This window comes from Equus asinus, chromosome 28, assembly GCF_041296235.1.
Source record: "Equus asinus isolate D_3611 breed Donkey chromosome 28, EquAss-T2T_v2, whole genome shotgun sequence".
NCBI classification, from domain to species: domain Eukaryota; kingdom Metazoa; phylum Chordata; class Mammalia; order Perissodactyla; family Equidae; genus Equus; species Equus asinus.
This window is the reverse complement of record NC_091817.1, coordinates 49,315,341-49,331,561: the sequence shown is the minus strand read 5'-3', so window position 1 is coordinate 49,331,561 and position 16,221 is coordinate 49,315,341. Positions and strand designations below refer to the sequence as shown.

Below are 16,221 nucleotides of genomic sequence, written 5' to 3'. Positions count from 1 at the left end.
GGTCAGACGAGTTACATTACTCTGCTAAGCCTCAGCTTCCTCGTCTATACAATGGCTCTATAATCTATAATAACAGCACCTCCTCTATTTAATAAGAATTTGGCCATGGGGGATCGGCACAGTGCCTGGAGCCTAAATAAGGGCTCCGTTGAGTTTCCTCGGCTGTTGGGAGTCCCATCTCCTGCCAAGCAACACCCTCTGAAAGGACGGCAAGAAGAACCAGACTGTTTCTTCCTCCCCCCGAACCACCAATTTGGACAACATCCTGCAAGTTAACACTTGTGCTGTGTGACCTCTCCGCTGCTGAGATTTTAGTGGGTTCTAACATTGAAAATGAATGGCTGGCATGTTGGATGGGGTTTGACAGGGGTGGAGGGAGGGGCTGGGGTGAGGAGAGCCCAAAAGGACCTGCCTTGACTAAACCTCTCTGGGAAAAGGGATTTGAAGTTCTTTCCTTGTTCCTAAGTTTAATCAGCAAGTGTTTCGGATTCTTTCTTGCACCCAAGCCTGGGGTGACTGGTCACCCTGCACCCCCTCTTCTGCCCTCTGATGGCTAGTCACCTCGTTGCCCTTCTTACCTGAGGTGCCTCTGGCATTCTTCAAGAGTAAAGGCTGAGGGGCTGGCCCCGTGGCTGAGTAGTTAAGTTTGCACGCTCCGCTTCGGTGGCCCAGGGTTCACGGGTTCGCATCCTGAGCGCGGACACGGCTCGGCTCATCAGGCCATGTTGAGGCGTGGTCCCAAATGGCACAACTAGAAGGACCCACAACTAGAATATACTATGCATTGGGGGGCTTTGGGAGAAGAAGAAAAGAAGAAGATTGGCAACAGATGTTGGCTCAGGTGCCAATCTGTGGAGAACAAAAAAAGAATAAAGGCTGAGCCCTTGTCCCCTGCAGCCTGCCATTGAATCCTCAAGCTAGACTTGGAGCGGGGTCCTCCGCAGGCCCCTTCCGAGGAGGGCGGGGCCTGGCACGGGGGCGGGGCGGGGCCCGGCACGGGGGCGGGGCGGAGCCCGGCAAGGGGCGGGGCCGGGCCTATAAAAGCGGCACGCATGCCGCTGGCAGCGTCGAGGGGAGGCTGCGCCGCCGGAGCCGGCTCTCCGCCGTCGGCCGCACGCGCCTCGTGTCCCGGCCGCCCGCGCGGCAGCATGGCGGCCCCCGCCGCGGCCCAGGAGGAAGAGCGGCAGGCGCGGGAGCGGATGCTGAAGGCCCGGCGGGCGGACGGCGCGGGGGGAGAGGCCGTGACCCTCCAGAGGAGCATTACCCTGGTCAACGGCGTGGCGATAATCGTAGGGTCGATTATCGGTTCGGGCATTTTCGTGACCCCCACCGGCGTGCTCAAGGAGGCGGGCTCGCCGGGCCTGGCTCTGGTGGTGTGGGCCGTGTGCGGCATCTTCTCCATAGTTGGGGCTCTCTGCTACGCGGAACTTGGCACTACCATTTCCAAGTCCGGGGGTGACTACGCGTATATGCTGGAGGTCTACGGCTCGCTGCCCGCCTTCCTTAAGCTGTGGGTTGAGCTGCTTATCATCCGACCCTCCTCTCAGTATATAGTAGCATTCGTCTTCGCCACCTACCTGCTCAAGCCGCTCTTCCCCACCTGCCCGGTGCCCGAAGACGCCGTCAAGCTCGTGGCCTCCCTCTGCGTGCGTGAGTACCAGCCCCCGACCCCGCCCCGCATCCCCCGGGCCATCCCCGCAGTTCTAGGCTAAGGTCCCTGGTCCCAGAACCCACGTGTGTTTCATTCATTCGTTACACATGCTGTTGGGAGTGCCGCAGGGAGACAGACAGCAGGGTCCCTGCCCTGAGCCTCTGCGGGGCGTTCCGCTACCCAGCCAGTCCGTTCAGATTCGTTGGAGCTGAGCAATCTCCCCTGCCTGATGCAAGACCACGTGGACTTGTGACAGAATTTCCTTTCTGAGCTTGGGAGAGAAATTGTGGTTAAAAAAATTTTTATTCCTTTCTGATCTCGGAACTGGTCGATGACGAACAAGCAGAGACTGACTCATTCATACAAAAAGTGTGGTAAATAAAATAATGCGTAGGTAGTGAATCTGGCTCCTTATTTACCTTTTTGGGGAGTCTCAGCGATGTCACAGTGATGTGAGGGACCCAAAAAGCTTTGGTCCCAATCTAGGACTATTCATAGCAGTGGCCAGCTGAGGACAGGCGAACCTGCGGCTCTGGTGGCTGTGAGATGAGGGTGTCAGGGGTGGTGCCATGAGCTGAGTGAGAAGTCCCTCCAAAGGCAAGATGATGTGTTGGCTTGTTTTGTTGGAATTTTAGTAGTCTAGTTTCCATCAGGGTGGTCTGCTGGTGGTGAGAACGGGACTCTGGGGCTCTGGGTCCCCTTCCAGTGTGGTGGCCCTTTGTGGGGTTTAGAGAGCACTTTCTGCCTTCTCACGTGTGGGAGATAAATGGGGTTGCCAGGGCCCCCCTAGAGCGATGTAGTCCCCCACTGTGACCCTTACTCCACAGATCCACGTGGGTTGGGGCTGAGGTCGTCCTCAGCCGTCATTCCTCTGGGGACCCGTGACCTGAGGTATTTTCCACGTGGGTAAAGAGCCTGCACTGAACAAGTGGACAGACCCAGGTTCTGTTTCGAGAAATTGACTGGGACTTCCAGCCTCAGTGTCGGCACCTGTGGAGTGGGGGTTTCTCATGGCCCTGTCTGGCTTCTTGTGAGGCCTTTAGGCCATGGGGTATTGAATGAGTGTGGCACATGGGGACCCCAGTCCCGTGATGGCTGTGACTTATTCTCAACACTGCTCTCTGTCTGGTGTTCCCCTTTAATTAGCATCTTGAGCTGTCCTAGGACTCGCTCTTTTCTGGTTTCACAAAAGGAAGGAAGGAGAGAGTGTGGAGAGAAGGAGGGGACAAGCCAGAGGTGGATGCCAATGTTTCCGTCTCAGGGATGGGGTCTGAGCTGCCGAGATGCACACTGCACGGGCGTTAGCCTGCCGGCCCTGCCCTCAGCTCCTCCCCAGGGAGTCAGGACAGGAGACCTGCTCCATGTAGGTAAAAGGCACAGATAAGATGTGGGTTTGGTGGCTGTGGGGTGACCCTGGGCCAGCTGACTTGAGGGTCAGTTGGTCAGTTGGGGTGATGACTAAGGAGGCGAAGGGAGACCATGGCAGCACCCCCCTCAATCTTCTAGCCGCCTGGCTCGTCTCCATCAGTGCCCGTGACCCCGCCAACCCAGGGGTGAGGGACCCTCCCTGATGTGTCCACCACTGTATCCCTGAGCCTCAAACCAGGCTGTCACAGCAAGGCCTGTGTACTACTCGTTCCCAGTTCGGGTGTCTGGACACCTGCCAGCCGCCAGGGCTGGGCCCCTCGTGCATGAGGCAAAGGCTTCTGGGTGTTTCCAAGGAGCTGGTGCCCCCAGAATCTCGAGCTGTGAGCCGAGTGCAGACGACAGCCCTGTAATTAGCTCTGAAATCCGACTTTCCCAGCCAGACATGAAAGCGCTCCGGCCGCTGAGCAAGTCACGCCGAGTCACGGGACTGGGGCTGAGGCCTGTCAGGGGTACTCCACTGAAGCGCGTGACCCCCAGCAGGGCCGGAGATCCGGGCGGGCATTTCTGACCCTTTTTTCCTTGGGTCACAGACCCCTTTGATAATCCCATGAATGTGCAGACTGTCTGCCCAGAAACGTGTTATCAGGAGCGTTCACTCTGAACTGCGTGTAGTCATGGGGTTCTCAGACCCCCCGAGGCCCCGGCCCTGTCTGGGAGCCACCTCTGCCCCACGAGTGGTGTCCTCATCGTGGCAGAAACAGATGGGATGTTTTCTAGCTGGCTCACACTCACATTCACCCCTCTTCTCACACACTCTCCACCCCAGCCTTTGAAATCAGTGTTGTCATCCTCCATTTATGACTAGGGAAACTGAGGCAGAGGTGGGCTGGGAGCCCAGGGCTGTGGCGCTGTCCTCCAGGCTGAACCGCCTTTTGTCATCAGGCATGTGGGAACACATGGCCACATCTGTGGTGAGAGTAGCAGCTGCCAGGGGTCTGGATGGCAGTGGTCACCACATCCAGTTGTCTGGTCAGCCAGGGTAAGGACACATGTGGGTCTAAGGTTTGTCTACGTCCCAGAATCCTTGGGAAGCACTTCCCCCCTAACTGTGGAGAGCCAGACTCCTTATACAGAGAAGAACAAGAAAGCTTTTTCTATTAAAATCTTCACTTTGCAAAAGAGCTTCCAGGGCGAGGTGGGCTGACAGCCATGCTGTTGGTTCCAGCTGCCCAGCAGCCACAGGCCCTGTCTCATGCCCGTGCTGGCCTCTAGTCCCTGTGCCCACTTTCTGTGACTCGCAGCAGGTACTGGGGCCCAAGGGGGCTGTGAGATTCCATGCCCCTAGTTGGTGTGGCCTTCTCAGCCCTCATCTGCATTGTTGGCAGGGGAGAGGCCCAGAGGGCACCTGTTCTGACCGCCAGGATTTGCCCCATCCTATTCCCATAACAGGACAGCTGCCCGGTCCAGCGGCTTCCTGGCTCTGATGGTTGGAGTCCCATCCATATCCTGACAGGAGGCCCCCCCCACCAGGTCTTCCTTTGATCCCGACAGGATGCTGAATTTGGAATCAGCTGGCTGGTTAGGACTGATGCTCAGGGCCCCCTAGACCCAGCAAGGCAGAAGCACGGTGTTGGGGGAGCTGGGGTGGAGTTTCTCATGGGCAGCTAGGGTTCAAGACCCAGGTCGAGTGGCCAGAGCATGGGAGAGGGACTTAGGAGACCTGGGCATCCTCATGCGACTCCCCTGGTGACTGCTGTGTGACTTTCAAGTCGGACAACCTCTCTGAGCTCCCTTTACCCCAACTATCAAACGAGAGTGTTGGGTTGGATGCTACACCCATCCTCTCACCACTCAGGTACTGAGGTTGCAGGTTTTCTCTCTTTTTTCTTCTTTATTAGCGTGACTGCTAGAGGAACAGAGGGTTTGGGGTGGGGGTGGGGTTTTTCAGGCCACAAATGTACAAGTGTGTCCCTGCATTTAGCTAGCCATGGAAATTTCTAACCGCTGAATCCCCAGCACACACAGCCTCATCTGTCCTCAGCAGATCTTCACACTCTGCAGTGCCCAGTCAGATTAATAATAATCCTGGATGGGGAGCTGGCTAGCATGCTTGCATGTTAATTCACCCACAGAGCAGGCAGCAGGATTCCTGTTTAGCAGATGAGGAAACAGAGGCTCAGACACGCTACGTAACCTGCCCAAGGTCACATAGCATGTCAGAACTGGGGGCGATTTCAGAGCAGGGAGGCCTCCCTCCTGTCTATCCTGGCTGTTCCAGGGGCCGGGCCCTTCAGGAGCCTCCTCCTCCTCCAGGGCTCTGGCTTTGGAAGAGCCCAGTAGGGTGAGAAGTCACTATCTGCTGGGTTTCCTGCTTACCTGGGCCTTGGTGTGTTGGCAGACTTCAGAGCTGACTAAATCTGCCTCTTCCTGACGTGTTTGGAAATGAATGAGTCAGCCCCGTTCCAGACGCTCAGGCCGGGGTGAACTCTGTGTGGTCGGGCGTAACCCAGCCCCGTTAAAATAGTTAAAAATGGAAAAAACATGGAAGTGCGTATTCCAGGGCTGCTCACAGGAACCTTGGAGAATGTGAGGCGGGCCTGTTGGTAATCCCTTTCTCAGAGATCAGTGAACCAGCCGGGAGGGGGGGGCGGGTGGGGGGGGGGGGCGGGGGTTGAGGGCCAGCATCCCTGCTTGGCCTGAGCTTTGCCGGCCGCCTCTCCTGCGGGCAGCAGCCTCGGACCCTGTACCCAGGAATCAAGCCGTCCCCTTTGCTCCTGGGGAGCCTTGGGTCCAACCTCAACAACTCCCGGGCCCGGGAATTGCGTCACATTCCTTCAGTTTTCCAGACTATTGGGAGGACCTGTGCTTGGTTAGTGGCCAAAGATGGGGATGTGGGTGGGGGTGGAGCCAGGTGTTGACCTGAGCTCGCTCCACGTTCTAGCGCGTTCTGGACGTGAGGTCAGCCCGCTTGGATGGTTTGGGGTGTCACCTTCGTTCTTTGAGCACAGTGAAGGTGAATCGTAGGTCCTGAAGTCACCCTCCAGTTCTCCACGTAGGGTCCCTGGACCTGCAGCATCAGCGTTCCTGGAAATGTGTTAGAAATGAAGATTCTCGGCCCACCCAGGCGTGCAAATCAGAAGCTCTGGGGTGGGGCCTAGCCATCTGTTTTACAAGGCCCCAGGGACTCTGATCCACCCTGGAGTGAGACCCTGTCTGTCATTAGGACGGATGGGAGAGTTAAGGCAAGAAATGAAGAGATGCTGGAGGGGGGGGGGGGGCAGGCGATCATGGAGGACTGTGCCTGGGGTGGGGCTGATGTGGGGAGAGGGCTCCCACTGAGCCCAGAGGACATCTGAACTCAGGGGACCAGGGAGGAGGGTGCCGACCAACAAGCTCATGTCGGCTGAGCACCCACCATCTGGGCACCCGTGTGTAGGGGATGGGTTTCGGTGGTCAGCCCTGTTGGTGGCTGCTCTCTTGGCCACCTGGGCTACACCAGCCAGTGCTCCTGGTGCCTGAGCAAGCTCATGGTCACTGGAGCCCGCTGTCCTAGGAGCCTGCCCCCCTGCAGCCAGGGCTCAGAATCCAGATGCCCAGTGAGAGCCACGATGTTCAGCAGGTAGGGGCAGGCTCCAACTCAGCAGGCTGGTTGACTGCCTGGGCCCAGGTCACGGGCTAGGCTCGGCCACAGTGGTCAGCAGGCGCTGCTCTCTGGCCCAGTGCCAGCTGCTGCCCTGGGTGCACCCGGGAGACCAGGCTGGCCAAGCTCCTGGAACCCATTCAGCCTGCCGGCCACTCCCGCTCCCATTTGGGGGCCTGCTGGCTGAGCTCTGGGTAGACCCAAGCTCATCTGCCAACTTCCGACAGCCAGACCCCACCTGTGGGAGGCAGCATCACTCCTGGCCTCAGCCCGTCTTTGTCCCAAGGATGGGTCCTTTTTACGGAGGGCCCTAAAACTGTGTCAAAAAGCACTTTCGTTTTTAAAGACACTCATCTGAGGAACCATGAGTGGCTTCTCAGTAGGATGCACTCGGTAGCGAGGTTCCTGGTCTGGGCTCTATGGGGGCCGTGCATTAAGCCAGGTGACACCCTCCCCTCCCTGCACCCCTGCCCTTCCGTCAGTCAGAGCCTTTGCCAGAGAGGGGCTGGGTCCATCGCCACAGCCCCTGAGGGCTCACTTCATCGGGGACATGGGGACGTTGGACGGATTTTCTGATGACTGAGGCCGGCTGGTACCCAGATGCTGCGGCTCCAGATGGTTCTGGTGGGCTTGCTCAAGACCCTCCTCTGGTGTGTTTGACCTTGAGTCAGGGTGGGAGCGTGGAGCTTAGAGGTGGCCTGCCTCCCCACGCCCCCACCCCCATCCCCCAGTGCACTGAGAGCTCTGATGATCGAGTCTGAGTGTACAGCAGGGGCTCATGCATTGCTCTTGTTGCCGCGCTCGCACTAGTTTTATCAGCATCCACAAAATCTGAGGGAGCAGAGCCCTGGTCCCTGGGCTGATAAATCTCATCAAGGTTTTACCCTGAGTTGGGGAGGGAAATGGATTTTGATGTGTTATTTTTGTTGTTGTTTGTTTGTTATGTTTGGGTATGTTTGGGTATGATGTGTTATGTTTGTTGTAGGGTTTTTTTTTTTGGTGTTTTTAAATGAAAACAGCCTCCCCTTGCACTTCAAGCCCTCCCTTGTGAGTGGGACAGGCAAATGAGCCAGCACTGCATCTAACACAAGGCTGTAAAACTGGCAGAAAATAGCGTGAAGTTGTTGGCTTGAGAAGTCAGGTCTGGGGGCAGCACCCCAGCAGCTGACAGCCCTGGGTCTGTGAGGAATTATCAGGAGACGACAGAGGGCCTGGAGATGGAGATAGCTGGCGCCACGCCAGGGAGGAGCCTGACGTCCAGTTGGGTCAGGCTGCGAGGGGAGATAACCACCCTCCCTGAGGTGGAGGCCAAGGCTGGGAGGAGGCTGGGGACACACGTGTCAACTGTGAACGGCACTTCCCATCAGAGCATCTTGTCAAGTACCCCCTGTGCCACTGTAAAGTCAGCATCATGGGGGGCAGGCCCAGATGGGGAAGCAGAGAGAGTGACGGGTGTCCCGAGTCACACTAGTGGGTACAGCCCCCCAACATCAAGCACCAGCAGTGGCAGCCCCGCCCCGGACACCCCACACTTAAGGTCGAGGAGGGTCCCAGAGGCGCTGCCCAAGGGGGACCTGAGAAATGACAGATGGAGGAGAGGAGCTGCTGCGGATCAGGGAACTTGTGCTCAGCCACCGTCCTCGGTCCATGTGGTCCTCTGGGGACGTGCTGCCCTGGTGTCTGCAGATAGGAATCTGAACCCAAGGCTGGGAGCTGGAGTTGAGCTAATGGCCAGCGTGACCAGGTGTCCCCTGAGGCCACGGGGTAAGAGCAGCCCAGGAGACCCGGCCAAGGGGTCTCCCTTCCTTCACTGGGCAGCACTTACCCCCATTGAGGTGCACCTGGACATGAGGATGGGGGTGCAGGTGGAGCCCCCATGGAAGGAGGAGAGCTCGAGCCCCTTAGCAGAAGGACAGTGACTTTTCAGGAGCTGGGTGGGCCCTCCAGTGCAGCCCCAAGACCTTGGCTCATTTGCTGAGGTTGAGCTGGGGCACTCTTGCCAGCCAGCTAGGTGGGCTGTGTTATAGCAAGACAATGATGGGGACAGACACAAACCTGAAGAAGGACAGGCCCCTAGCTTGACCTGTGGGACGAGCCACGAGGCCCAGTCTGCTCCTGGCCATCTGCACACAGCCCAGATCCCAGCTCCTTTCTGGGGGGCACCAGGCTTTATCTCCCAACCCCAGCTGTCGCCCATCTCCAGCACAGCCATGCTTATCTGGGGTTGCTGGCCCAGGGAGCCCTGGAGAGGGCTGGTGCCAGCCAGGGTGGCCTCCTGACAGCACACCCGCCTCTACTCAGCCAGCCTGCCAGGCCGGTGCCCTGCAGCATCCCCATCCTCTGCCCCACTCCTACGGTACAGGAAGTTTGTCTGCAGCTCCCTTCCGTGGAGGGACAGTGGTGGCGTGACAGCAGCAAACCCTAACATTACATCTCGGCATGCCTAGCACCTCCTCACGGCCCTGCAGAAACGCAGCAGTGTACCCCCAACCCTGCAGGTGTGGACACGGAGGCTCAGAGAAGCAGGGCACCTTGTCAGTGTGGTGGGGCCTGACAGCAGGGCAGCTGAGATGCAGCCCCAGCCGCGGGCCCTCCTCCCGGTAAAAGACATTGGGTCCAGATGAATTCATTTATTTACTTAAGAATACATTTCATTTTGAAATTTTCAAAAAAAGGAACACTGGAGAATAACCCAGCATGTGTTTACTCATCGACCAAAATCAAGGAACACTGAAATTTCACCATAAGTTTCAGTTCTTCTTTTTATATAGAAATAAATACTATGAAGTCCCCTTTGTCCTGTGCTCTGGTCCAGTCCCCTCCCAACTCTGGCCGGCCAGCACCTTGCCTGTCCATGAGCTGGTTATCTTTACTGTCGTGAGATAAGCTGTATTAGTGTGGAAAGAGCCTCTGTCCAGATTGGCTCTTTGACACCTGCTGGGCAGGGCCCGAGACTTTTTGGCCGGCAACAGCCGGGTTGGATCTTGGCCCGGGCAGGGTGTGGGCCCTTTGCTCTGATGGAGGGGCGTTGGGGTGGCACGGAGGTGTCCTGGGTCTCTGTCCACCCCAGTGATAACTGAGATGAGTACAGTGTCAGTGACCACCACAGTAGGACAGCCCACGGCCTGGGGGAGTCTCAGAGCCCCCCGTTTGAAAGGGGAGAGGTGCTGCTGCTTGCTGTGGGGTGGAGAGACCCCTTATGGGGTGAGTCAAGCAGAGGTGACAGCCAGAGCTGGCTGTGCTCCGTGCCGGCGGCACCACTCTTTTCTGGAGCCTGACGGCAGCAAGCTGCCCGTGGTGAGGGGAGGAAGGGCTAGCCTGCCTGCCTGAGGCCACAGCCCAGAAAAGCCGCCTCCGCACCTCCCCCGCCCCGCCTCCCTCGAGGCATGAATGGAGGAGCAATGCAACAGGGCACAGCCTTGCATCAGCCGGAAGGCTGCTTACGTAGGCTGTGCCTCCTCTGGGAGGAGGGGCCAGACATGCATGCTTCTCAATTGTTGAACCCAGGGAAAGGAAATCTCGTAGTACCCCCGCCTCCTTGCACTGTCAGTGCTATTGGGGAGAGCCACAGAGACCTTGTCTCACCTTGGGCAGGGGCTTGTTTCCTCTTCTGTGGCAGGATTGGCAGTGCTGGCGTGCTTAATATGGACAGCTGTCTCCCCACTGGTCTGGAGGGCCTGGACTGAGTGTGCACCCACCCAAGAGCCACACAGCGAAGGTCAGCGGTGCTGTTTGCCCTGTGCGCACGTTGGCCCCCTCCTCTGAGCCTTTCCCAGCCCGGGCTCAGCTCCTGCTGCGCACGGTGGCTTCAGTACCATGACAAGGACACTTTTCATGAGTCCCACATTCTCGTGGGGTCATTTAAACCCCCGCCACCCTGAGGGAGCTCCTTTTACTACCTCTGACAGGTGTGGAACCACAGCCTGGGGGCTCAACCAGAGTGCCCTCTGAGTGAGGGCCACGCCGGGTCCGTATGTCACAGCCCTTTCTGTCACACTTGGTGCAGGGGAACTTCTGAGTATTTCAGTGTAGGAACAGCAGCCGAAAGCAACTGCTTTCAAAGCAGTTTTCAACCTGAGCTTTTTTAGTGTGTGGCATACTGTCTTGGTCAGCCATTGCATCAGCAGGAGCAGTAAAGAGACCATGAGGGAGAGGAGGAGCTATTAAGGTGTCAGTTAATTTCTGAAAGAGATAAGCAGGTGGCAGGGAGCAGCAAGGCCCTTAATCCTCTCCAGAGCACATGGGAGACAGTTCCTGCTTTTCTTCTCCCTGATCTGCTGGATCTCATCCAGTTAATCAGTGGGCATTTATTTCTTTGGAGCCTATTCCTCAAATTGTAAAATTACATGTCATTAGTTTAGCTGGGGAGAGAAGCCACTGGGGGTCTGCCAGCCCTGGGTTAGTTCTGTCTGGAAAAGAGAAGCGATGAGCAGACCTTTCCAGATTTTCTTACCTTGTTGCAGCCCTCCAGAGAAGCAGTGGGTGTTTGCAGGGCCTTGTGGCCAGGGGTACTTCGCAAGGGCAAGGCGTGCTGGTTAATGTTTCACAACCAGCCGTCCAGAAAAGGCCCCACCCGCACCCTTGCTCATGTCCTGGTGTGAATGCTCCCTGGGCGACTGACTTCAGGCACCAGTGCCAGCAGTGAGCGGGAGCTGGGACAAGCGCGTGCAAGCTGGCCCTCCAGGAGTGTTCCCATCATAGCAATCCCGCAGCACAGAGCGCCTGAGAGCATGCGTGAGTTAGAAGCAGTGACATGGAAAGGGGTCTGTGTGGAGCGGTCACCACCTTTGTTTCAGTATAATTTCATCTCATTGTATATTTACGGAGTTGCCGTATTCACAGCCAGCTCATCAGATCCTGGACACTTGTGGGCTGCTCCTGCCCCCTTGGCTCAGGGCTCAGGTGTCACCGGAGGCCCAGTCTTGCTTGTGTCGGGGTGCGTTTGTTGGGCCTAGCTTAGCGAGTCCCTGTGCCGCCACCTCCGCTCCCATCCAGGGAAGCCACCTGTGACTTTTGTCACAGGGCAATTTTCAGTTTTCAGTGTGTGCTGGTGAAGCAGCAGTGGGGTGCAGCTTGCATGTTTTCCTTACCAACTAGGACCACCTGAGCACCCCTGCTCGTGGACCCCAGCCGTGGCGCTCACCTCAGCCCCTGTCTCAGGTGTCAGAATTGCCCCCGTGGTCCCACCACTTGGCTCATCTACTGGATTTGTGCTAACGGACACCTCATCTCCCTGTTTCCTCTGTGGGATTCTAGAAGATTCTCTTTAAAGAAAGGGCTTCCCACCTTTAAGAAGTTTGACAACCTGTGTGTGAACTTGATAAGTTATGCCCACACATTGAGTGGGTGCAGAGAGGCGGACACCGTGCTCCTGCAAGTGGCGGATTTGCTTTGTCCTCTTTTGAGGGTCAAGAACATGTGGTTCTCAACTTTGACCTTGGGCCTGAGAACTGTCCAGTTTATTGAAACAAGTCCTGGAGGATCGGAGCCACCAAAGGGGCTGGGCTCCCCCTGAGCCTGTGCTGACCACCTGTCCAGCAGGACTGACTTCGCTGCCCTGTCTCCACAGTGCTGCTCACAGCTGTGAACTGCTACAGCGTGAAGGCCGCCACCCGCGTGCAGGACGCCTTCGCGGCCGCCAAGCTCCTGGCCCTGGCCCTGATCATTCTCCTCGGCTTCATCCAGATGGGGAAAGGTGAGTGTGGCCTCAGGGCCCCAACAGCTGTCCCTTGAGGCTTTGCTATGCCGTGGTGGGGGGGGGGGTCCCCATCTCTCAATGCCCCCAGCCCTCAGATCTGCCATGATCCAGCATGTCACCCACTCTGTACCCTCACCCTAAATGGGGGTCCCCATCTCTGAATGCCCCCAGCCTGCAGATCTCCCACGCTAGCATGAAGGGGCTTACTCCACTTAGCTGGGTCACACTCCCGGGAGAAGCCGACACTGAGTTAGACTGAACATCCCCCAACAACAGTGGTCCCACTGCTGTTTGAAGGGATCTGCCCTGTCTGCTCTGAGCCCCGCCTCCTACCCACACGTGGGGTTGGGGGCTGGGCAGAGGATGGAGCCACAGGGATTTGTGGAGAGAGCTGAGTGCTGTGCCTGGCACGTCGTGAGCACAAGGAGAGGAGCTGTGGCCAGTTTTGTGTTTATTGAGGTGGATGTTGTACACTGGAACGTGCACGAGTCATCGGTGCTGATGGGTGAATTGTAGCTGCCCCCAGGGGAGACTGTCGAACACCCTAGCCCCCAGTGGAGTCCTTATGCCCATGGACTTCCCTGCCCTGCCAGCATCCGCCATGCTGAGCTCTCCCATCGTCATCTGCCGCTGGGTCCTGTCACATGTGGGTCACATGCCTTGGTGTTCAGTGGCAGTATGTCCTCCTAGTGTCAGGCTGCATTCCTCGGGGATGTGCTATGATATATTCTGTGGATGGGGATGGAGTCGCTCCCCGTTTCTGGCTACTATGGAAGATACTGTCGGGGACATTCTCCTGGGTGTCTCTTGGCAAATGGAAGCACTGGTTTCTCCAGGACGGGGTGGACAGCAGACCCAGGGTGGGTGTCTGTGTGGCTTTCGCAGATCAGCAATCCTGCAGCAGCTGGTCCAAGGCAGGTTCTGAGAGCCCCTGCAGAGAAGGTCACCATGAGGATGAACAGCAAGCCCCCACAGCCCCGTGTGTAGGGCCAGGTGGGACCCCGGGCCTCACTCTCTGTCTCAGTGCTGTTAGAAAGCTGGGCTCATGAGAGGCCAGCACCTGTGTCCCCTAGCACCCCAGGGGCCTTGCCAGCTAATTTGGCTGGTCCTGGAGGCAGCTCTTGTGGGGAGAACCAGGATTTGGGCCCGGTCTGCATCGCTGTGTCCAAAATCCCGTGAGGCACAGGGCCTGGATACAGCACGAAGCCCCGTTCAGGCAGTGGCTGTCATTTTGTGGTAGTGCAGCTTCCTCGCACACTTTGGGGCCGGCCAGCAGTGGATTGGGCTGGTGGAAAACCCCTAATGGCCACATCCCTGATGTGTCCTTGGGGCTTCTGCCTATGATGCCCAGAAACCCATCCTTGCAGTTCTGGACCCGCCTGTGTCCTTCCCCCTCTACTGGCCACACGGGGCACTGCACTTTCCAGGAACCCAGCATCCGTAGACAAGAGACTGTGCAGGAGACGCTCACAATCCAGGAGAATTGGGTGCACATGAGGCTGCAGGGGCTGCCATGGTACCAGCCCTCGCCAGCCCTTTCTCAGGAAGAGAGAAGCGCACAGTGCTTATCTACACTGACCTGGTAAAGTGGAAGCGCGAATCCAGATAATTCAGGCAGACCATCTTTTATTAAATACGTTAATATGTGTGAAGCCTTTAGCACAGCGACTGGCACCTAGTAGGACCCCAGCATCCATTGGCTGCAGTCGTCATCGCTGAGGGAAAATCCCACCTGATTCCCAGATCTGTCTCTACGGAAGGTAGCCCAGGTCACGGCTGCAGGAGCTCGGCTTCATCCTGGAAGCATGTGTCTGACCAGTGACTCTCAGCCCTCGTGAGTCAGGTCACCCAGGGAGTCCTTGATGGACCGCCTGTGGGTGAGCCCGAGGCAGGGCTGGGATGGCCGGGGTCTGCCTATAAGCTGTGCCTCCTCTGCTCCCCGTGCTACCCTACTCCAGGAGCCCCCCTGGGACTGCAGGTTCCAGCATCTTCCTGAAGACAGGACTCTATCTTCTTCCCTATTCCTCAGATCTCAAGGACCCCGGTTGGGCTAACTCCCCAGCCTCGTAGAAAGCTCAGCCGGGGAGGGCCAATGGGCAGAAGGAAAATTCCCTCCTGTGCCCACCTGGCTGTCCAGCCAGGAAGGCTGCCGTTTGATGGAAGATTTGCTTGTGAAGGCATTTGCTTGGCTGGCATGTTAGATGCAGACAGATGAGGAATGTCGGGGGAACCTGATTTGTAAAAACAAAGTTTGGTAGGGACAGCAAAGAGCCTTTGTTCAGCTCGAGCACATAATATGTTTATAATTCTGTTGCCGTCGAAAACATCCTCCCCCCGAGCAGTTCCTTTCTGAACTTGGGATATAGTGCAGCGTCTGCAAATTCCTGCTCCCTGTTTTTCTTCGAGATGTATTTTGTTCCCAGATGAATGCTTTCCTTTCTAGAGGATGCATTGTTGCAAATGTTGACCCTTTTCTCTCACAACAGTCGTCTGACTCTATTTCTCCTTGGACGCAAAGCTCTTGGGCAGCCTGCCCGATCCCATGGGTCCTGTGCTGATGGCTGGTGGGAGGGCCTAGTCCTTCAGGCAGGGGCTCAGCTCGATCGTGCCCAGTTTGGCCGCCGGCATCCTGTGTCTGGAGAATGTGACCGGCTGTCTTATAGACTGGCCCGCGCATGCCTCTCTCCTTCACCCTGGGTGCCCGCCCCACCCACACTGAGCCGTCTTCCTCCTCGGCCCACCCGGCACCCAGGTGGGCCAGGGGCTGCAGAAGGGCTTGGGCACGAGCAGATTCCTCCTGTCGTCCTTCACCAGAACTTTCTGAGGCCCTGACTGCAGCTCTGTGCTGAGACCCAAGGAGAACACAGTCCTGTTGCCCAGAGCTCACACCATGGCGGGGGGATACCAGACAGACAAGGCTCACGGACAGGAGAGTTGCAGACAGGGCTGCAGCCCAGACCAGGAAGGCCCTTCTGAGGGCCAGAGGGGTATCTAGATGAGGGCACAGACATAGTGTGACGAAGGGACAGCTCCCCAGGCCTGGGCTGGAACCTGGGGTTGGGAGGGGCTCAGGCTGCCCCTGGGGCTGGGAGCACCATGGGGGGGGGGGTCTGGGTTTGCTCCCAGCTTTTCCAAAGGGGAGCCTGAACACAGGTCAGCATTTTAGACCCAGGTAGCAAGTCGCACGCAGCATGGGTGGGGTGGCCAGGCCTCAGAGGCCACAGAGAGAAGCAGGCAGACGTGGTGGGCAGAGGGCGCGTCTCGGTCCAGGAGGTGCCCACCAGCTTTTGTCCTTGTTCTTTTGTCTATCGGCCCCTTACCTGTTACACGCCAAGGTCAGGCTGTTCCCAAAGCAGAGTGGGTGTTTCCAAGACCAGAGGCCGGGAGTGGGGTGTGGGAAGCTCATCCCTCATGCCCAGGTCCCTCCCGGAGGACACACAATGGGACGCTTGTGGTTTTGCTTGGGCTGCAGCGTCCCGTGGGGGAAGAACTCGTGTCTCCTTGAGCAGTTGCAGAGTGGATTGCATAGTGGTGCAGATAAAATCCACAAAAATGTGTCCTTCCTCCCCCACAGTGCGTCTGCGCAGGACACCCTCTCCTGGAGGGTGTGGGAGGAGGGGAAGGCTCCCTGCGCCAGGGCAGGCCCCACCCCAGCCCCCCAACCCAGCCTCCATGGCAGCTCCCAGGAGCTCACCCAGTGCTGGGTCCTTGGCCCCAAATGCCAGGAGACCTGAGTGTGGTTTGCACCATGAGTGGAGGCTCTTAGGCTCCCTGTTGATTATCTCTTGTGTCTGAGTGCTGTCCCCAAGAGACTCAGGGATGGGGAGATGGAGGAAGCAAGGGAGATGCCCCGGGGCTGGAAGG

General features: G+C 57.6%; 1 protein-coding gene across 1 annotated transcript in view; it reads left to right on the top strand.

The window, feature by feature from the left end:
* The first annotated feature begins 1,050 nt into the window (after positions 1-1,050).
* The window catches only part of SLC7A5 (solute carrier family 7 member 5), a 35,176-nt gene continuing 20,005 nt past the window's right edge, over positions 1,051-16,221 (top strand). The window contains exons 1-2 of the mRNA XM_014827321.3: positions 1,051-1,650; positions 12,229-12,354. Coding sequence (XP_014682807.3) covers positions 1,053-1,650; positions 12,229-12,354 — 724 coding nt within the window. The 5' untranslated portion in view covers positions 1,051-1,052. The remainder of the gene's footprint in view (positions 1,651-12,228; positions 12,355-16,221) is intronic.